Source organism: Blastomyces gilchristii (genome assembly GCF_000003855.2).
Source record: "Blastomyces gilchristii SLH14081 genomic scaffold supercont1.19, whole genome shotgun sequence".
In the NCBI taxonomy this organism is placed as follows: Eukaryota; Fungi; Ascomycota; class Eurotiomycetes; order Onygenales; family Ajellomycetaceae; genus Blastomyces; species Blastomyces gilchristii.
In genome coordinates, this window is record NW_003101664.1 from 1,114,711 (window position 1) to 1,134,596 (window position 19,886).

At 47.4% G+C, this 19,886-nt stretch overlaps 6 protein-coding genes across 7 annotated transcripts; 3 read left to right on the forward strand and 3 right to left on the reverse strand.

Moving 5' to 3' along the window:
• Positions 1-181: 181 nt before the first annotated feature.
• Positions 182-4,340, forward strand: BDBG_07628 (C6 transcription factor; the record flags this gene model as incomplete). The annotated part of the gene is made up of 8 exons (XM_031723180.1): positions 182-394; positions 487-1,085; positions 1,155-1,194; positions 1,255-2,272; positions 2,343-2,671; positions 2,727-2,797; positions 2,882-2,971; positions 3,122-4,340. 8 exons carry the CDS (start codon positions 182-184, stop codon positions 4,338-4,340), a joined length of 3,579 nt encoding a protein of 1,192 aa, XP_031580283.1.
• On the reverse strand, positions 2,681-6,524 carry BDBG_07629 (translationally-controlled tumor protein). Its single transcript, XM_002622181.2, has 5 exons — positions 6,269-6,524; positions 5,995-6,109; positions 5,622-5,801; positions 5,341-5,500; positions 2,681-5,241 (listed from the first exon to the last, which is right to left on the reverse strand). The coding sequence occupies exons 1-5, from the start codon at positions 6,281-6,283 to the stop codon at positions 5,157-5,159; spliced, it is 555 nt and encodes a 184-aa protein (XP_002622227.1). The 5' UTR covers positions 6,284-6,524; the 3' UTR covers positions 2,681-5,156.
• Positions 6,525-6,670: 146 nt separating this feature from the next.
• BDBG_07630 (uncharacterized protein) lies at positions 6,671-8,236 on the forward strand. Its single transcript, XM_002622182.2, has 2 exons — positions 6,671-7,049; positions 7,149-8,236. The coding sequence occupies exons 1-2, from the start codon at positions 6,912-6,914 to the stop codon at positions 7,845-7,847; spliced, it is 837 nt and encodes a 278-aa protein (XP_002622228.1). The 5' UTR covers positions 6,671-6,911; the 3' UTR covers positions 7,848-8,236.
• Positions 8,237-8,241: 5 nt separating this feature from the next.
• BDBG_07631 (C4-hydroxylase) lies at positions 8,242-11,191 on the forward strand. The gene is made up of 2 exons (XM_002622183.2): positions 8,242-9,649; positions 9,742-11,191. The coding sequence occupies exons 1-2, from the start codon at positions 8,968-8,970 to the stop codon at positions 10,332-10,334; spliced, it is 1,275 nt and encodes a 424-aa protein (XP_002622229.1). The 5' UTR covers positions 8,242-8,967; the 3' UTR covers positions 10,335-11,191.
• Positions 10,827-13,389, reverse strand: BDBG_07632 (uncharacterized protein). Its single transcript, XM_002622184.2, has one exon. It carries the CDS (start codon positions 13,167-13,169, stop codon positions 11,562-11,564), a length of 1,608 nt encoding a protein of 535 aa, XP_002622230.1. The 5' UTR covers positions 13,170-13,389; the 3' UTR covers positions 10,827-11,561.
• A 1,588-nt stretch (positions 13,390-14,977) lies between these two features.
• BDBG_07633 lies at positions 14,978-19,634 on the reverse strand. 2 transcript variants are annotated; one of them, XM_031723182.1, is made up of 4 exons: positions 19,597-19,634; positions 19,398-19,488; positions 16,406-19,312; positions 15,170-16,322 (listed from the first exon to the last, which is right to left on the reverse strand). In XM_031723182.1, the coding sequence occupies exons 3-4, from the start codon at positions 17,898-17,900 to the stop codon at positions 15,544-15,546; spliced, it is 2,274 nt and encodes a 757-aa protein (XP_031580285.1). In that variant the 5' UTR covers positions 17,901-19,312; positions 19,398-19,488; positions 19,597-19,634; the 3' UTR covers positions 15,170-15,543. The 2 variants fall into 2 exon arrangements, with proteins under 2 accessions (XP_031580284.1, XP_031580285.1); XM_031723181.1 differs by lacking the exon at positions 19,597-19,634 and having other exon boundaries at positions 14,978-16,322; positions 19,398-19,538.
• Positions 19,635-19,886: the final 252 nt, after the last annotated feature.

Here is a 19,886-nt window from a genome sequence, read left to right on the forward strand (position 1 = left end):
GAATCTAGTTCCCGCAACCCAGCAACCCCACTCACTCCGCAGCTCTGGGCTTCTAGTTTCAGTCGCAGCCACTCGACGCATCAGTAGATATTTTAACCTGCCGTCTACCTGCCCCGATTTTCTTATTTACACTGGTGGCTTCGGGTCAGGTCTGCCAATCCCTCCCGTCCTGAGGAATAGCATGGCCAATCGTCAGCAAGGGGAATCAGCAAGGGAACAAGCTATCCAGGACAGCAGCCCAGTTAGCAAACGCCCAACTGGCGATATCCGACCCACAAATATATACGCTGCGTCTGCATCCAAATCATACCTGTCCTCAGGAAAGCAGATCACTCGCTTCCGAATCAGCAAGAGTTGCCTTGTCTGCCGACGGCGCAAGGTGAAATGCGACACTGTACGTATATACAGGCACAACATAAGAAATATCGAAACGATGGCTATATTAAATATTTTGCTAATTCACTCCTGCTTTTTTCAAATTTATAGGTCCGTCCGACATGCGGAACCTGTGAGAAAACGAAGTCTGAATGTGTCTACAGTTCATCGTCCTTGACTGACTCCTCCCAGTCACGACACCATTCACGGGAAAATAAACATGGCATCAAGCGACAGAGGGAACTGAACGAACCTGTAAATATCGACGACTCATCGATTGAAGTGTTGTCACCCTACCATATATTGAAAGAGATACAGCGGGGCCAGGCTGCGCTCCGTGAACAGTATTCGGATTCTCAGGCTATCGCCGCCAGGTTGGACCAACTGACGGCCATTGTTGAGCAATGGGCTCGAACAAATGACCCCCAGTCACTCGAAGAGCTCAGTACGACGAGGCATAGACAAAGGCATGATGCACCAACTAATGCTGGACTTCAGCAGCAAGGTGCGCCTGATTTACCCAGCCAGTTATCGGATACCTCGCCCCCCGTCGGTCCGCTGTCGAAAACTCGACTGTGCCAAATAGCCCAAGCTGAAAATAACACTGGAGATGACTTTCCGATTCCGAGTGGCCTGGAAACGGATCTTGTCGATCCGGTTGGCTCGTTGAATTTGGGGCACCTCAGCTTGGAAGAGGGTGGGAAGCCAAGGTTGGTGTTACCCTAGGACGGCATGGAATGGAACAAGGATGTTGGAAATCAGTTAACAATTCTTCTTAGATATGTTGGGACGACCTATTGGGCTTATATCTCGCGTGAGGTACAATCACATTGAAATTAACACAATGTAGTATCTCTAGCTGATTTCTGTTAACTGCAGATAACGGAGCTAAACCAGCTTCTCCGGGGCCAAACCCTCTCTGTCGATCGTTCACCCAGTCCAGATGATGCCTATTCTTCTTTGGATGAGAATGACTTCGCAGATTCAGCACTCCTAAGCAGCAGTCGCGGAGCGAAGACCTCGCTACCTACCCGCAAGGACTCGTTTAACAAATCGGTGCTGTTCCCATTGAGCGAGTCCCCTGGGTCACCAGATAAATCTGTTGAACCATATATGTTGGAGAATGTCCCTACAAAACGACAAAGCCGTATTTTGTTAAAAGGATTCATGTCTGGAGTGCATGCAATTAGCCCGGTTGTGCATCCTCCTTCGATTCTGAGGAAATATAAGGCATTCTGGAATTGGTATGAGAATAGCAAGGAATCTGCTGAATCGTGCCCCGATCCTTCCTTCATTCCACTTCTTTATGCCATCTGGTACGGTGGCTCTGTCACGATATCACGCTGGATAATCCGCGATGAATTTGACATAGAAAGTCGCGCCGTTCTGTCCACGCGTTTCCATGACGAGGTTACTCGCTGGCTGCGTAAAATATCTTTTCCTAGAAACCCCTCAATCCACGGCCTGAAAGCGTTCCTTCTTGTCCAGACTATTTTATCCAGAGAAGAAGAGCCACTGGCAAGCAGCTTGTTCATCAGTTTGGCTCTACGTGTTGCCCAAACCATGGGGCTGCACAGGGACCCGGCCCAATTTGGCATTTCGGCTTGCCAGGCAGAGGCTCGAAGACGCATATGGTGGCACATCGTACATATGGATGGCGTGGTGGCTATGTCTAGCGGCCTCCCTCCTCTTGTTAGCGATGAAAATTACTGGGATGTTCGCATTACAAGCGAGGTTAAGGATACCCTTTTAGACTCCCCGGAAGCGGCCGAGTATGAGCGCATGGTTAACAACAATGAGCGGAAGCCTGACTGCCCAAGTGATCCGAATATATGCGGAGGTTCATCTATGGTGAACGTGTATTATCTATCTGCCAAAGGGAAATATGTTATGGCTCGTTAGTCCTCCCTAACTCTATCGATAGGTTTCGTTGCAATGCGCTAACCAAGTGCTAATTTTCACCGCAGAGGCGATTCGAAAGATCCTGAAGATTCAACTGGGAACTAAGCCAGTTACGCGACGGGACATGGAATCTTTGCGTACAATTCTTATTGACCTTCAGTCAAAATTACAGGCCATAGTGGATCGGATACCCGTATCGAAATGTGCGAACCCGGGCAGCCGCGATGGCCACAGTTACCACTCCACTCCGTCATGTACGTCATCTACAGCTATGGACTCTGGCGATTCTACTACAGCTGAGGTCGGCCCTAGCTGTCTTGAGCAGTATCATTCCCCAGTTTTGGTTGCGTTTCACAAGTGGGCTAGGATATTACTCTCTCTTTTCGTTGACAAGGTAGTGTTGGTTTTGGCTCTTCATTTCTTTACGTTTATGCTGACGGGTGATCTAGGCATTTTGTGTTGCTTATCAACCTTTCTTGAAGAATGCAAAAAGTAATATATGGCCAGTTGCTCGTCAGCGGTATGTATACATACACCTTCATCTATATTTACACAAACATAGCCCTAAGAAGTTACTTTGATATATAATTCTAATACAAGCTAGAGCTATTCGCCATTGCCATGGGTTCATGGAAAAATTCATCCTGTTAGCTACTGATTCCGACTTCCAGCCATTCCAATGGAGCTGGCCAGGGTTAGTTCCTCTTCGCCTCTCCAGAATGCATTGGTGACAAAAACTAAACTCAAAACACAGAAACCATCAACCTATGCATGCCACAATGTATGTCACCAAACTTCCCCCCACACATGTATTTGTGCCCTTCATCCTAATACCCGTGGGCAGGATAATGCTTATTGACCTATACGAACGCCCGCAAACCGCGGAGGCCCCTAAATCCCGCGCCTTCATCGACAAGATCTTCTCCCTTTCCGGCCCTGATGGCGGCGTGGTGGGCGGTGAAGATGGTATATCAACATCTCGACCGCTCAGAGACGGCGGCCGTGAAGCGTGGGACATGCTGCGGCGCCTGCGGGAGAAAGCCTGGCTCAAAGCAGGCCTTGACCCGAGTGTTCTCTGGACAGAGCAGGCACAGGCGGAGGCTCGACGCCCGAGTAATAGGCATATGTCTACGGATGCTCCTAGAGAGCGTCGAGAGTCTTCGGTCCAGAGTTTTACAGATAGTTATTATACGCTCATCAAGGAACCGTATGATCATAATGTTCACAGTAATAGTCAATCGACGAAATGGCAGCGGGAGCGAGAACGGGCGCGGGCGCAGAGTGGGAAAGACAATGCGTATATAATAGACAAAACCGCTCAAGAAAGCCATTCCCATACCCAGCTGGAAGGCATCGGTGTTTCCTCTCAGGAATACGCCACAACTACACTTCCACAGTCAGATACACCATTACCTTGGCTCCGTACATCTCAAAGCCCCCAGACGGACGACATCGCCAAACAACCCTGGGCAACTGCGTCCCCGTTCCCACGTGCTCCTATCAACGACGGCCCCATTTACCAGTTCTCTACATCCACCACGACCACCACCCATACCACTAAACCACCGGGACCATTCAACATTCCCACGTCCTCTACCAACTACAGTGCCAGCAGCTACAGCAATGACCCCCTTAATGTCCCCACCTTTACGTCATCCCACACCCCCACAGCACTCGACCTCCCCATGCCGCTACCTATCCCCACCGCATCCGACATCGACATCGACATCGATATTCAGCCCAAGCCAGGCCCCTATCCCAACCCCACCTTCCAATCCGCCAGCCCCAGCTCCAGCCCCATCCTCGACCCGCACAATTTGCAATTCGACTGGGACCAGTGGGATGCCGTCTTTGGACCTTCGCTGCCTGTCGTTGACGACCTGATGCATCTTGATAGCATCAATACTGGCGGGGCAGGGACGGGCACAGGGCCGGGTGGGAATGGGAGAATCGGTATTACCGCTGATGGCGGTGACGGACCCGCGGTAAGCAAAGATGAGACCGATACGGTATTAAGGGACCTAGGGCTTGTGGCTGATTATTATGACGGGCACGGGAGCTGATGATTTCGCGGAATTGTAAATAGTGGATTTGGATCGGAAGAATGGCATGTGAGAGGAGTAGAGAGAGGGTGGAATTTTGAATTTTGACCAGTTTTGGTTTTGTTAGCTACATGATATCCTCTTTTGAATATGGTTAATGTTAATGTATCTCCGTTCACTCCTGGTTGATGGACATATTCCTCCTAGGCATATTTATTCTCATCATCAGCGAGAAATACGGCAGCTGATACTATGTATGTCTGTAAATCACAATATTTCCCCCCTCCCTTTCCTTTCTCAAGTGAACAGGGTACGATTATAGATTTACCAAGGCTTTATTAAACTTGGGAAGCCAATTTTTTTAAAACCCAATTCCATCTTAAAACCATGCTTTTAACGGATCACTCCTCTTGTCTTGTAAAATAAAAAAATAAATAAATAAATGTATAGGTTTTCTTTTCTTTCCCTTTTTTATTTTTTTATTTATTAGAGAGAAAAACTGGACTTGCTTTATTTCGTCAGGCGTTTAGTAGATTAAGAAAGCGGGCGGTTGGGGGTTGGGGAATGGATAAATAGAACGCGAAGATATGGAAAACGGAAGAGGGAGGGAGGGGGATAACGCCGGGGCCAAATTCCTTCAAGCCCACCGGGTGGATGGGGGAAAGAGAATAGCTGGAGTTGGCAGGGGAGTTAGTTCGTTGCCTGAGACGGCAGAAGGATGCATATTATGAGCATGAGTGTGAAGGCTGGTCCGGAAACGGCTACCATTGCAATTGGCTGTGGTAGGATAACAGAATGAGCTTGAGCAAGGTATCCCTCGTGTCTTTCCTCTTGGTTTTAGACCTTCATACCCTCCAAACCATGCTTCCAGATGGTGGCGTAGGGGGTGACGCCGTCTTCACGGAAATCAATGAGAACGTACCTAGTGATTCTTGGGTTAGTATATAGGAGGGAGAAAATAGAATGAACAAGATAAAAGACTCGTAAATTTAGCGTGATTTGCGAGGAGGGTAAAGTTTACATTCCGTCAGGGTGCATGGATGAGCCCAAAAGGACATCGTAGTTGTCGTAGTTGGCGAGGAGCTTCTTCACGGCAGCCGGGGCGCCAGCCTGGAATTCCTTGATGGTTTCTTCACTGGCTCCTTGTTCCTTGAGCTTGTTGTTCACTTTCTTTACATATGCTGTGTTTTTGGAGGCGAGCCAAGTTAGAAAATGCTCCGAAAAAATGGGAGGTTATTGGGAACGGAGTGGTTGGAGGATTGATTTGCATAATCCATCAAGTTGGGAGGCTTTTCAACATACACTTCAGGTGGGACTTGAAAGCATCCTTAGAGGGCTTGAGGTCATTACCAGACTCGTCTGGTTTCAGCCAATTCAGCCGGAAGGACTCCTCAATATCGTGAACCATCTCTCCGGCACCACCACCTTCACCAGAGTAATCATCCCCACCCTCTTCAGCGGAGGGGTTGGCGCCCTCGAGTTCTATAAAAACCAGAAGGCTTAGTCAGCGATCAATCTGGGAGAGCCCAGTAAGTGGAGTGTTAACAGAAACATGCTAGAATTGGATATATCAAGAGACCACTCTTGAGACAGAAAGGAAGGCATTAAAACGTCGAGAAATATATCCCGTTTGTTTTGCGTTTGAGAGAGTTAAGGGAATCAAGGGTTGACTGACGGTAAGTGTCGGTGCCCTTGGCATATTTCTTGCAGTCACATTCCCACAGGACTCCGCCGGGGACGTCGATAAGCTTCCAGCTGTCGGAGATGATTTCGTCACCCGAAAGGATATCCTACACGGAACGAATGTCAGCCATTTTTTGCTTGTCTATGTTGTCTATGTTATTGTTGTTGTGTTGTTGTTGTGTTGTTGTTCCTGTAGTGCCATTGGCAGTGAGGAAGAGAGGGGGGTAGGTAGGTAGGGCTTGGAAGAGCGGGGTACTGGCGCTGACCTTGTAGATAATCATGGTGGTTAGGTTGGCAACTGGATATAGAGAGTGGTGGAAAGGAAGAGAAGGACAATGAGGCTATGCAACTGGCACAGGGAGAAGTTGTCGAAGAAGACGCGAAGGAGAATTGGTGGTGGTGGACGAACGAACGCTTTTAAAGTGTTTGGGATAGAATAGCGGGGGGCAACAAAATTAGTGTCAAATGTTTTTTTTTTTTCTTTTTTTTTTTTCCTTTTTTTTTTTTTTCCTTTTTTTTTTTCCCTTTTTTCCTTTTTTTTTTTCCCTTTTTTCCTTTTCTTCTTTTGGCGATAGTTGGGGAAGGAAGACCGGACCCGAGGACACGCTAGACCAAAGATGGACGGAGTCACGGGATCTGGATCAAGCTTCAATAAACACAACAAAACGATAATCTGGACTCAAATTCTCATTTTTGGGGAGTTGTTTTGATATCCTACTCTACTGCATTTTGCTGGAGGTGTGCTTGAGTTGGAGCTGCACTGGAGTGTAACGTTACCGGGAGAAATTTAGTCGCAGTATTATTTGAACCCGACAAGCAGCTATCTCAGCTATCTCTTGCCCATTTGTTGTCCATTACAACTGGTATATAGCTCGACGCCTCTGACAGTCCTCTAGAGCTACAGGCAAGATGAGCCAGCCAGCGATTGGGGGCTTGCTAGCGGGATACCTGGACGATGTCTGCTCCATCTTCGACAGACACAACCACCCTATTATCCTCGTGGAACAGTGTGCGATGCTATGGATGGGTATTGCGGGATCACCCACTGTATTTTCTGCCTTTTCGCTAGCCTTTTCCTCTTTCTACGTTAGGTCAAGTCGCATGAAGCAGACAGAATACCACTACTAAGGCGGCATAATTGTTTAGGAATATGACTTCCTCGTCCGGGACTCGCAGCTCGATGACATCGTTTCGGCATTCATTGCTTCGGGGGAGTGGGAACACGCCGAACAGGACCAACTACCCCGCTCCAATGACTCCCACGTAAACCAAGTGCTCAGGCTTCATCGATCGACACGAGAACCCATCCATATCAGGCTTTGGCCAGAAAAGCTCTACTTTCTCTCCGTGGATGGTCCCAAGGTGCAAGTCCCCAACGTTGTCAGCTGGGATTGTGTGTTGATGGAGGAGTATTTCGACCCGGAAATCGGGTACCCGCTAACCAAAACAGCATTGGAAGCAAGAAATACCCGTATCCTTCCCAGAAATCTTGCGCAACGAGAAAACTCGAGCCCTTTGTTCATTCCAACCATCTCACGGATGATTGACGCGCTGCTGGACCAGGAGAGATATCGCCAGGAGCATGGCAAGATTGTTTTCGGTGATAATAAGGAAATCATTAATGGCAATGTCCTGGCCAACCGGCCAGCAGAGCACATTACAAGTTTTGTGAAATGCCTGTATCTCGAGCGCCCGCAGCAGCGGGCGAAGCTCCTCCCACATATCTCTTCGCACAATCTATCCACCATGGAAGCTAGGCTTGCCAGGTTCCGACGGAGACCGACAATTGTGCTTGACAGCCTACCAGGAATTTTGCCGCAGCCGGGCTCACGCAATTCCCATTGACGACTCCTCAAAAATGACGCGCATGTGGAAGAAGCACGTACTCCGTATATATACTATATATTTGTTCCCGAGCGGATAGTTTAGCTAGATATTTATCGATCTAAAATCATCCGTTGTGTTTGGTGAGACTGGGCAAAATACTTTTGGAATATTAACCATTTGATTTAAGAATGGTATTAGTATCCGGGTACGGGGCGAATGAGAAGCTTTTCCACAGCCCTTCATGCCGAGTACGAGATCTGCAGGGCTACATCTGACTGACTTCCCCCCAATCCCATGCCCGTTTCTTCAAAATAATATTATTAGTTATTAATAATCAATAATAATAACTAGTTAACTAGTTACGGGAGTAATAATAACTTCTCTGCCTAGGTTCTTCCTTTCTTTCCCCTGTTAATAATAAAGTATCTATCCACGTTCTCCGGTGGCGTGTTACCGGATTCGGCCGGAGCCAGACGCGAGAAGCGACGGATCACGTGCAGCCCCTGATGACTCAGCCGGTATCAGTCAGCGCAGCGTCGGCTGCGGGATCTTTTTTTGTATATCAAGATCTCGCCAACAGCTTCAACTTCATCCGATTCTACCTCTCGTCTTGTTCTCTTCTCCCTCTCTCCTCCTCACTCTCTTCTCTCTCTTCTCTTCACTGCCTCCATCTCTTGACTCTTCGCAGCCTGTCCTTCCTTCCCTACACTCCTTACTCTTTCCCCTCCCCGGATCCCCTCCCGCCTTGGCGCTTTATAATTGACTACTCGGCGGACCCTTTGGCCAGCTCCAATAAATTCCAATAGTCCCCGAATCCCCCGAGTCTTCAAATCCTCCCACGCTCATAAGTTTGCTGGACATTGTATTCGATATTCCATTCTTCAGCGAACAACGAAGAAGAACTATAATAAAACCCAGAAACCCAGAAGCACGGGACGCCCTTACAGATAAAGTAGTTCATCCTCACCACCCGCCCCTATCAACCTTGCTGCTTAATTCGCGCTTTTTTCCGCCCCACCCCTTGAACCCAACTTCGCCCTGATCGCCTTCGCCCCCTGGATAATCGAACAGAAAAGCTGCCCTCCCGCTAGAGCCCACTGGGCTTGGGTTTGTTGCGCTCGGCAGCAGCACCTTCAAGATGGCCAACGCGACGGTCTACTCGGATTTGCCGCCTCTTCCGACCTACACCCTCACTCTCCGCGAACCCCTGATCCCTCCGATCCCCGACAGTGCCCTGGGCCAAATCATGACGATAGTCGCGTACTGGATGGTGTCCCTGATATTTCACTGGATCGACATCAACGACTACTTCCCCCAGTACCGCCTGCATACCCCTGCTGAGATTTTAAAACGGAACCGTGTCACACGGCGAGAGGTTGTTCGGGATGTGGTTGTGCAACAGGTGATCCAACTTGCAAGTGGCGTTTTGTTGGGATATTTTGATAGCCCTCAATATGCGGGCAAGGATGAATACAATGTTGCGCTCTGGGCTCAGCGATTGCGACTCGTTCAGCACATGATCCCCTCCGCTCTCTCCGTCATCGGAATCGATGCGCTAGGATTAGCCGAGAAGCTGTCATCGTACCCGACGGTGGCTGCTGCAATCTCTGGTGGCCGATATCAATGGTTGACGCAAAATGTTCTAACAGCCGCCGGAGAATCCGTGGTGGTCCCCGCGTTTGCTAGTTGGGAAATGAATGTAGCCCACGCCATTTACTGGTATTTAGTACCAGCTTTGCAATTCGCTTCCGCGGCGTTCATCATGGACACATGGCAATATTTTTGGCACCGCGCAATGCACCTAAACAAATGGCTGTACAGTAAGTCCAGCTCATGGTCGATCCTCCAGGAAAAGCAAAAATTTTTGCGCATCTGCCGAACTTAGACATCTGACTATGGAGCAATCATATAGCAACCTTCCATTCCCGCCATCATCGCCTGTACGTGCCCTACGCCTTTGGTGCATTATACAACCACCCGATTGAAGGTTTCCTCCTCGATACCGCTTCTGGCGGCGTGGCATTTCTCCTCACAAGAATGACCACTCGTCAAGGAATTTGGTTTTTCACATGCTCAACAATCAAAACAGTCGATGATCATTGCGGCTATGCATTCCCCTTCGACCCCCTCCAACATTTCACCTCCAACAATGCTGCCTACCATGACATCCATCACCAAAGCTGGGGTATCAAAACCAACTTCTCCCAGCCGTTTTTCACCATTTGGGACCGGTTCCTGAATACCCGTTGGACGGGTGGTGACGTCACTCTTCGATATGAACGGTCACGTAATGCAGCACAGAAATTAGTCGACGAAGAAAATGAAAAGCGAGCATCCGCCGATGTCCAAGCAGACCCAGCACCTGTTAGAGAAGAGGATGAGTCGGTTTCACGGAATCTGTTATCGCGTAGCGTTCGACGGAAAACTGTTTCATTTTCTCCACAGACGGACGGCATGAAAGCCGCCGTCAGCCATCGGCTCAACGGGAGTATACGACAAAAGTAATACTCCCTCTTTAAATTTAATAACCTACAAGAACGACAAATGGGGACTGATGTTCTGATTCTCCTGCAAACCTTCATTACCTCGTGCATAACGTTTTGCTTCCTACCCCTGGCTAGGGTTGGTTATTAAAATCATATTCCCCAGATGGCGCTTAATATTTCTATTCGTTGCCCCTTGTATATGTGTTGTTCTGCTTGGTTTTTACTCTTACATTCTTCGCTACATCATTCTCCCCCCGCTTTATTATCTAATGCCGACATCTGGTTATAGTCATGTTCACTCGTTACGTTTTGGTGGCACCCCCCTCCTTTCCTCCCTTATAGTAAATTACCTACTTTACTCCTTTCTTACTTTCTTTTCTTTTCGTTTTTTTCTCATTTATCGCCTCTTTATTCATGGTGTTTTCGCGTGTGTCATATTCACCATCATTGGATTGACCCACCTTTTCCTCTTTCAGCTGCTACTTTATACTTTTCTTTTATTTGCCCTATTTTTCTCTCTACGGGATTGGTATTATAGAAGCGCCTATGTGACAACCATCCCTTTTTACCCAATAGTTATCCTTTTTTTTCTCTTCTTCCTTCCCGTTCTATTCTAAATACATTTTTACTGGACCTTTTTTTTCTGCCTTCTCTTCGTTTTACTCGTTAAAAATAACATCCTTTACTTATTCTCTTCAAGGTTGTCTCCCTTTCTCTTTGGGTCTCCTTTTTTCACCCCGCTCACCTTGGCCTTGACTTTATTTCACCAAGCCATGTATGTATAATAGCCTTGAATAGTCTCACCCACGAGGGAAACTGCAACCCAAAATAGTCAACTAATTCGACGCTAATATTAATTAAAATTATTTTACAGTGTTCTTATTGTCTTCTGCTGAAGAAGTAAACGGTTCACAGTGGTTGTACTGTAATTTACAAAAGCTAACAATACAATACAAAAAAGCCATGACAGAGACAGAGACAGGTAAACGGTTTGGGTATATATATCAAGTTTGAGCATCAAAAAGGCAATCACAGACAAACAGAAAAGAGAAAGTAGGAAAATGGCCAATATTCAACGACGTCTAGACATAGCAGCATTGTTCCACTCCTCTCCCCGGTCCTCAAGTAACCCACTCAACGCAGTTAGACCTGAAGCACTCGATGCTGCATGCCTGGGCGGCCGTGCCAGTCCTCCGGGTTGTTCGACCGGGCTCGGCAGATCCTTTGAATCCAAATCACACAGCCCCTAATTAGCAACATTGTAACCATAACCATGACTATAGCCATCATCGTCTCCCGACCGCGTTGACTCCAAACCCCACAGCCCCCGGTTAGAAATACCGTAACCAACGCCATTGGCACGACCGTCTCCATCTTGGTGCTCACCGCCAGGATGAGAATGCCCCTCATCACTCTCATGAACGAGATCGTCGTCCCACTCTGAATCCGAATCGCCTGCGCCTGACGTCTGCTGAGAACCTTGTGCCCACTGATGTGCCACTTTTGCCGCGTCGGATCTGCTATACTTTCTTTCATAGCGGGCATCGTTATCGTGTTCAAGACCGGGTACATTTTCGAGATTAGTATCGCAATTGCCGTTTCGGCCATAGTGCCCTGCGCCTGCACAGGTAGTAGACACCGCGGCTGTCCCAGAGGCCGTTGCGGTACGGGTTTCACTAGCCGCAGACGAAAACAGCGCATCATTATAGCGATTCCCCCGGCTCGTGGGCTGCTCTATAACCGGCGTAGCGGGGGGTGAGAGACTATAGTTAGAAGAAAGCGATGCGACTGAGTAGCGACGGGATTTTGGAGCTTCCGCGTCCGGACAGGGGTAATTGCCCAGTTGGCTGTAGCCACTGGAGAGCGGTTCGCCGTCTGGCGTCCTGGGATCGTTTTTGATGAGATATTCACTTTCGTTACTGCGGCGGTGGCTGAGGCTCTGGCTGCGGCCGAGGGTGTGATAGTGATCAGTAATATTTGAGATGGATTTGTCGGCCAATGGGTTCCGGGATAATTGTTGACGGGTACGGCGAGATCGTTGACGATCATGCTCCATACGACCCACAGTCATTGACCGTTTTATCATTGCGGCAGTATAGCAATCCAGGCCATGACCTGAATAAGTTTCGTTCGTAGGTACTGTAGCAGACGCTTCAAGCCCCTGCCATTTTTCGATAGTAGCCCTCGTCATCTCTGTCCAATCTGTTTTCAGCTTGCGTTCGGGTACAGATTCAGCTAATGGCCGCGGGCGATCATGTGAGTGGGACAGCGATTTTGATCGTGGCAGACGATTCCTATCCTTCGTTTCATGGAAATCCAAAAAAGCTTTTGCCCAAAATAGCAGTCTGGGTTGGGATGCGTTCTCACGCTGGGAACGAGTCTTTAAGGCACGAGCTTCTAGGAATGCCCTAAGCTGTTTTAAAGCAATGGCATTCTGTGCTACTCGCGCAACCATGCAGGCGTCGCACTTGTTCATTTGATAAGGCCATGCTCCCGTCGGCTTGCCGTATTCCTTTGCAAATCTAGAACTGTCCATCCACATGTGGTTTAGTTGCCGTAGGTATTGCTCTGTTTCTGTAATGCTCCCGCGCTGTTTGGTGTAGTCATCGATCCTTTCGCTGACTTCGAACTTAATCAGGTCAAATATGTACTCGCTTAGCTTGCCTTTGAGCTTCTCGTGGCGTGCGCATGATTTAGTCCTAGTCCAAGAGTTCGACAGTAAACTGGAGGATAGTTTCTGCCCTTTTGGGCAACGGACTTCGCTGTCAATAGTTACATCACTACTGTATAAAACGAATGCAAGCTGGCGCTTCTCCAAGTCACTTAACTTGCTGGTTGGATCCTTTTGTAACATTGTATACGTTAGGTGACATAAAAATCCGACGGGAGTGCTGATTTTAGAGGAACCTGAATAAGCCCAGGCTAGCTTTGAGCTTCGGCGTGTGGGGATCCGTTGGAGTTTCCACGTTCCCCTTCTGTTGAGTGTGGGAGATCTGCGTTGGTGGTAGAAGGATACTAGGCTATTTTAATAGAATGTGAAGGACAGGTTCTGGGATAATGAGAACCAGCTCAAAAAAAAAAAAACTCAAGTCCCGTAATTGTGGATGCGGAGCAATACCTACCAGTAGGCATGTAGCGAGATGACCGCGTTGGCTTTAGCTTTTCTAAAAATATGTAAGAATAGGGTATATATGTATATATGAATATATGCAGCCAGTGCAACAACAAGAAAGGGTGGTGTATGTAAAAAGCAGAAAGGACTGGGGAAAACGTTAAGAATAACGGTCTAAATTAACGTTTATGACAAGGAAAAAAGGAAAGAAAAGAAAAGAAAAAAGAAATAAAAAGAAAAAGAAAAGGCAAAGATAAAGGCAATATAGCTGCTTTTTATACAGTTTTGCAGGAGGCGACGGCAGAGGAGGGAATATTCCCATATTCTTTACCTGGCTGCCTTTTTGCTCCCTGATGAATCGTAATCGTGGGCGTGGGTGATGACGCCATTTCACGTCAAACATCTCATCCTGGAATCTAGCATTAGCCATAGCATCGAGCGGAAGTTCCATGGTGCTGAGACAACCAACAGTTCGCCTCAGATAATGAGAGGAAAGGCCGGGTGCTTCCAGTGACTTGGGAGTTATGTTAGATGAAGCCCATCACGCAATCACAAAGGTGGCTGAGTAAACCTGCCAGGCTTGACAATTCCCATTCACACACACACACACACAAAGCTCCCCATTAATAATTATTAGGCTTTTTCCCCCACAGGAACTATCACTATCAAAGAGCGTTGAAGCCTGTGTACACAGCAGTTAGTTATTCGAACAAAGAACATGGGTTGAGATTATCTCAGCAAGCTCAGACGCTTCTCCAGATATTCATTGCTGTTTTAACACTGGATTGATGATTATGTCATGAGCTAATCTCAAATAAGCAATAAGCTAACCCAAATAGTAAAATCAGATCATGTGAGTGATGATATCTTGTAAAGTGTCTGAGAAGAAATGATTTCTGATTATTAGTAACACAGAAAGAATTTACTCAGTACTCTGAGTATGAAAGAGAATTTCAACTCAACTTCATAGATTCATCATTTCTGTATTATCTTAAAATCTTAGAATAATAATATTCTTATGATGTATCTGATTTTTATATTCATATCTCAAGTTCTTAGAATAGAAGTATCATTTTAAAGTTGACTAGTGTGTTTTTGAATATAGAAATTTTGATTCAATTCCTCATATAAAAAAAAGCTCTTAGAAATTCTGAGATCAAAAAATATGATCATTTTTAAGAGTATACATCTATCTTAAATATAGATTTTTTTAAAATATTAAAGAAATATTTCTATTCTTCTTCTCTTTAGCTATAAGCTAAGGTGATTTTCAAATCTCAAAGATATGTGAATATATAGTAATAGAAAGTCAAAGTTAAAGAATCTGAAAAATCCTTGTAAATCTCAGAAATCTTCATTGAAGATGGAATCATTTCTTCTCAGACTCTCTAGTGAGGATTGCTCTGAGCACATGACTTGTATCAAAAGTAGGTTAGTGTCATGCCGGATTAGTCTGCAACCTGTTCAAACCGAGCCAGAGGTCTGAGCCCGCTGAGATAAGGTTGAGACGCTGGAGAGCGGCTGAAATCACGTGACTTAGCAAACCCTCAGCAGATCCATTGGAGTAGAGCCTGTATAGAAGAAGATGTTATGAACATGTATATGTCTGCCAAGTTGGCTGCTCTGCACTGGCAGCACAGTGTTGGGACTGTGTGATACCAACAGGAGCCCTTTCCTTAGAATTCCTCTTCTTTTCCGTTGGCCTTCCTGTTCCAATATCTTGATACTCTGCTACCCCCCCCTTGAGCTCCATTGATGTGGACGCCCTCACCCGTGGGCTTTTCACCCTTGTTGCAGGCCTACTGTCGCTTGTATGCGAGCACTCCTTACTTTCTGCTATAAAAAGGAAATAGTGAGCTTTTTGGTCCATAATAATACCTGTTCTTCATCTACCCAGGCTATATACATGATGGGGGGTGAGGAAGAAATCAAAAGAGCGGTGGTGTTGAGATAATAATAGGAGAGGAGAAGGAAGATCCACCGCCTAGCTAGCTCCCAGCTTTGGACGGAACAATGCCATCATCGGTCTGGGTAGACTCCACTCTAGGTAAGTCGTATATTACATGATCGCTTTATCTGACAGATTGTTCGGTTGCGAGCGTTTCAGATCGCTTCTCTACAGTCGCGGGCCACTAGGAACCCTCTCACCGTGAAGGACCTTCACAATGTTCTGGCTGGTCCAATCTGAAATGGCCATGTTCGTTATCATCGGATTCACACCGCTAGCGCTTGGGAAAACAGACGCATCAGCGACGTAAAGCCCTTCGGTTCCCCAGACCTTTCCACTAGGATCCACGACGCTAGTTTTCGGTGACGTGCCCATACGGCAGGTACCCATCTGATGGGCACTTGCAAAAACGGTGTGTTCGGGGGTCAATGGAGAATAGGTATGGCGCACTTTTTTGACCCAGGCTTGGAATGCGGAATGATTGATACCTGCTTCGGGGCCGCAAGCCTCAGTTGCTAGACGCTCAGGGCGAATGAACGTTGGAATGTCGCGACTAGTAGTGTAGATTTCTTGAGCGCCGCAAACGTAGGCAATTTTTGCAGCTCCAATAACTGCTTCAATCATGTTCTTTCTATCGAAATGGGATGGGGTATACGAAATTCTACATCTTCCATCGACGGGATCGGGGTAAACTCTCCCGCCGTATCGTTCGCGGGTGAGGGTGATAAGCCCGGCCATGTTACGAAGGTTTGAGACAAAGCGTTTATACTCAAGTCCATTGTTCCAAGGAAAGACTGGGAGGAAGAACGAGGGGACTGTCGTTAGGGTTTCGATCTTTGCCCCGTGGCCGTGGCCATCCAAATTTTCAAATTCGTTTACCACCGAGGTGAGAATACTGCCTTCCCATGGCTTCATTTCTTGCCCAAATACTGCAGACAGGATAACAACTTCATGATTTAAGTCAAACCGTTAGCACTCATATGAAAACTCAACTTGACACTCAGGAAAGCCAACTAGGGCATGGACTCACCTGGATGCAAGTACAGATTACGCCCAATTTGTGGATTTTTCAGTCCACTTCTAAGCAGTAACAGGGGGCTTTGCAAGGAACCGCAAGACACAATGATCTTTTTGGCCTTGATTACCACCTTGCGCTTAATAACCGGCTCTCCACAGACGCCCTGGTTGATGTCTCTTGATGTCCAAGTTCCTTCAACGCCATGAGCAAGACAGTTCCCAGCATTGCCCTCTCTAAACAATATTCTATCAGCGTGAAAACCTTCGATAAATTGCGCTCCTGCGCGAGCAGCGTCAGCCAAATATGTCACCTGGGGCCCCTTCTTCCCACAAGATCCGCACCCCAGGGTGCAGTGTCCGCAAGAGTGTTCCTGATTGCCCGTATTTTGAGGGACTGTCGTGGCAGCATAACCTAGCTTTCGTGCACCCTCAAGTAGGAGACGGTTCGCACTGTTGTGTTTAACATGCTCTGTATTAACGCCCATGCGCTCACAGACACGATCAAGGGATTTCTGAAATTCCGAAGAGGTAAAAAATGGCATCCCCTTCTTTGCCCATTCTTGACGAACATAGTTCTGTGTCTGCAGCGATGCCGACCAGTTAATCGTTCCGCCCCCGCCCCATGTGGAACCCGAGATGACGGCAACCGAGCCATCATCAGAAACAGTGGCGCCCCCGTTTTCGAACAAATTTGAGGTTCCCTCCTTCATTGTCATGGGGAAGTGCTTCTCTGACCAGTAATAAGATTTTTCAACCACAATGACACTGTGGCCTGCTTCCGAAATATTTTTTGCCGCCACAGCGGCACCGCAGCCGCTACCGATGATGACCACATCTACGTAGATAGCTTCGGTATTGTCGCCAGGAGGGAGTTGCAGAAACTCGTAAGGATAACCTTCAGCGGTAGTGAAACCGACCGGTACTCTAGGGAATCCAACAAGAGCAGGGAGCGTCGGACTCAAGGGAATCCACGCCTTGTGGAAGAGCGCAATCAATGAACGATATACGGTGCGCATTGGTGGAAGAACTGAAGTAGCCCAGCCCCGAAAAATTGCTTCGCGAATAGGATAGGGCTGACACTGAATAGGGGCAGCATATCCGGTCAAGGCGAGGGAAACGGGGCGACTATTAAGGGCGTTGAGGATGACGCTGATGCCGCGCCTAGCTTCGTCCGGGACTTGCTGACCGAGAACACGACACATGCTCTCTTTGAATCCGGGAACAGAAGACGCATTTTCCGCGAGAAAGCGGACGGCAACATCGGAGTGTGCAGAACCTTCATGGATGGACATAAGGTTATGAGATGCAATGGCAAACTCAGCATCATTGATCATACAGTCACTCGGGCACCCTCCGGCACTTTTTGGTCTGATTGAGGGGATAACAGTGTCCGCCAGGGCCATGAGCGTTTTCCATTGTAGCGGGGTTAGGACGGTATTTGCTGCGGGCGCCGGAGCCAAAGGGCTCTCCAAAATCTCAACCGGGGTGGAAGACAACGGAGAAGCCATAGCGATCAATTGGCGTGCTAGAGGAACAAAAAATGGCGTATCAACAGCAACAGTTTACTAAAATGGAAAAACCAAGACCAGCAGGGCAGGACAGCGTCGAGAGGATCTATCTAACTAGGTGGGAGGATCCTTGACAGTGAGATGGCTTGCTCTGTCTGTGATGAAACGAGAGACTGTGGGCCCAAGCAGAGGACTAAACAGGAAAAAAGGTAACAGAAGCTTTCCAACTGGGCTGTAGGTAGGATAGGCGAATCGAGAGAGAGACGAAGAGGAAGATATACCAGTGGTAATGCTATTGGCTGATGATGATGCTCAGCTTGAGGGAGGTAAACGAACGAGGAACGGTTGATATATCAAGAGGGAAAAGAGGATAAGAAGAGGCGAGGAGGAGAGATAAACAATATAGGGGGAGGAAGATTATTTATCTGTCAGTAGTAGTAGTAGTAGTTGTTGTTGTTGTTATTGTTGTTTATCCATGAGCGGAGGAAGGAGACGACCGACCAGGAGAGAGCTTGGGGAAGGAGGAGGAGAAGCGCAGGCGCCGTGAAAGACGGCAGCCACGAGGGAAGGAGAAGAAATGAGAAGAGAAGAGAAGAGAAGGAATAAAAGCGTACAAACGTTGAAAGGATGATCAAATAAGATATAATTGAAGCTGAGCTGGGGATTCCTCCCTGTTGTCCTTTGTGGTTGTCTGCGCTGGGTGGTAATGGTATGTAGATAGATAATATGTAAGTTATAATTAACTTACGGACTAGAGGTTCCCAGCGGCTTTTAACTGCCTCACACTTTCCAGGCATATAGGCCAATTTCGAGGGCGCGCACCTTGGTGATTGAAAGAGCTTGAAAGGGGAGAAGAAGAGCGCCTCTCAGGTCAAGGTCCATCCGGTGATATATATTGGATATTATATTATATATAACTGCCCTCTGCGGGCTCCATGCGACCATCGCTTCTCTCTTGGGGAGTGCGGGCAGCTGTTTTCTGGGGACGAATTGGCGGCAGTTTAGCGGCCGGCTAAGTTAGTTACTAACTTACTGACTCAGCAGTTTTTGGAGGAGAAGAGCCCCGGGACGGGAGACAAGCTTCTGTAACCTAGGCTGGCGCATGTTTTCTGGCCCATTTTTGCCGAATTTTTCATGTGGCATTGAAACCACTCTTCGCGGCTTGCTGGAGATTGATCCTGGCGTCATTATTGCGGTTGGTTTGGTCCCACGCTCAGAAAGTTATGGGTATCTTGTGCCTGTGCCTATTATCAACGCCGACTAATAACCTAATAGGGTAACTTAACTTAGTGATAGCAGCTAGCAGCATACTCTGTAATATTGAGAGATAGGGCCGCCGGGGCATTCAATGTCCAATTAATATAGTTATGTCCCCCCACCCAAGTTGATCCGCGAGCAGTCAGGGTCCGAGGCTAACTCGCATTGTTGGAATGAGCATTTTCTCCTCTCTTCTGGGTGTGGATACTTAGTTACTGTACAAGAACACGCTGAACGTACATACATAATTCCAACAATCATGGCAGGATCCAAACGGGTGAGAAGACAGAGAGGGAGGTTAGATATGCTAAGCCGCGTATCTATACTCTGTCTATAATAATAATAGCTATGGTTAGTATAACTTATATGTGTCGTTGTGTGTGTGTGTTGGAGAGATTCTGATGCTAGAGTTGACTAAGCACTCTTTTTTCAACCTCACCTCCTCATCTCGTCCATTCCCAGGTAAATAGTTAGAACGGGCCAATTCTGCTAAATTCTACTAATTCTACTAAACTAATTCTACTCTCATTTCTCGCCAGGCGAGCGAGAAGAAGGGATGATGGCGTCTTTATTATTATTATTTATATGCCTCTGACCTGTGGGATCTATGAGTCCAGACAAGAAAGAATATCGAACTCTCTAATAAGTTAACTAGTTAGTTACCTATCTCACCCGCTCACCACCGTACTCCGTACAAACAAACATATAACGTTACACAACACACAACAC

Coding starts and splice junctions, on each gene's coding strand:
- BDBG_07629 (XM_002622181.2), bottom strand. Junction 5,501..5,621: donor TTTCAAGTCCCACCTGAAGT/GTATGTTGAAAA, acceptor CCAAAAACACAG/CATATGTAAAGAAAGTGAAC. Junction 5,242..5,340: donor TCCATGCACCCTGACGGAAT/GTAAACTTTACC, acceptor AAGAATCACTAG/GTACGTTCTCATTGATTTCC.
- BDBG_07630 (XM_002622182.2), top strand. CDS start 6,912: ATGAGCCAGCCAGCGATTGGGGGCTTGCTAGCGGGATACCTGGACGAT. Junction 7,050..7,148: donor GTATTGCGGGATCACCCACT/GTATTTTCTGCC, acceptor ATAATTGTTTAG/GAATATGACTTCCTCGTCCG.
- BDBG_07631 (XM_002622183.2), top strand. CDS start 8,968: ATGGCCAACGCGACGGTCTACTCGGATTTGCCGCCTCTTCCGACCTAC. Junction 9,650..9,741: donor CCTAAACAAATGGCTGTACA/GTAAGTCCAGCT, acceptor GCAATCATATAG/CAACCTTCCATTCCCGCCAT.
- BDBG_07632 (XM_002622184.2), bottom strand. CDS start 13,169: ATGTTACAAAAGGATCCAACCAGCAAGTTAAGTGACTTGGAGAAGCGC.
- BDBG_07633 (XM_031723181.1), bottom strand. CDS start 17,900: ATGGCTTCTCCGTTGTCTTCCACCCCGGTTGAGATTTTGGAGAGCCCT. Junction 16,323..16,405: donor TAATCTGTACTTGCATCCAG/GTGAGTCCATGC, acceptor TAAATCATGAAG/TTGTTATCCTGTCTGCAGTA.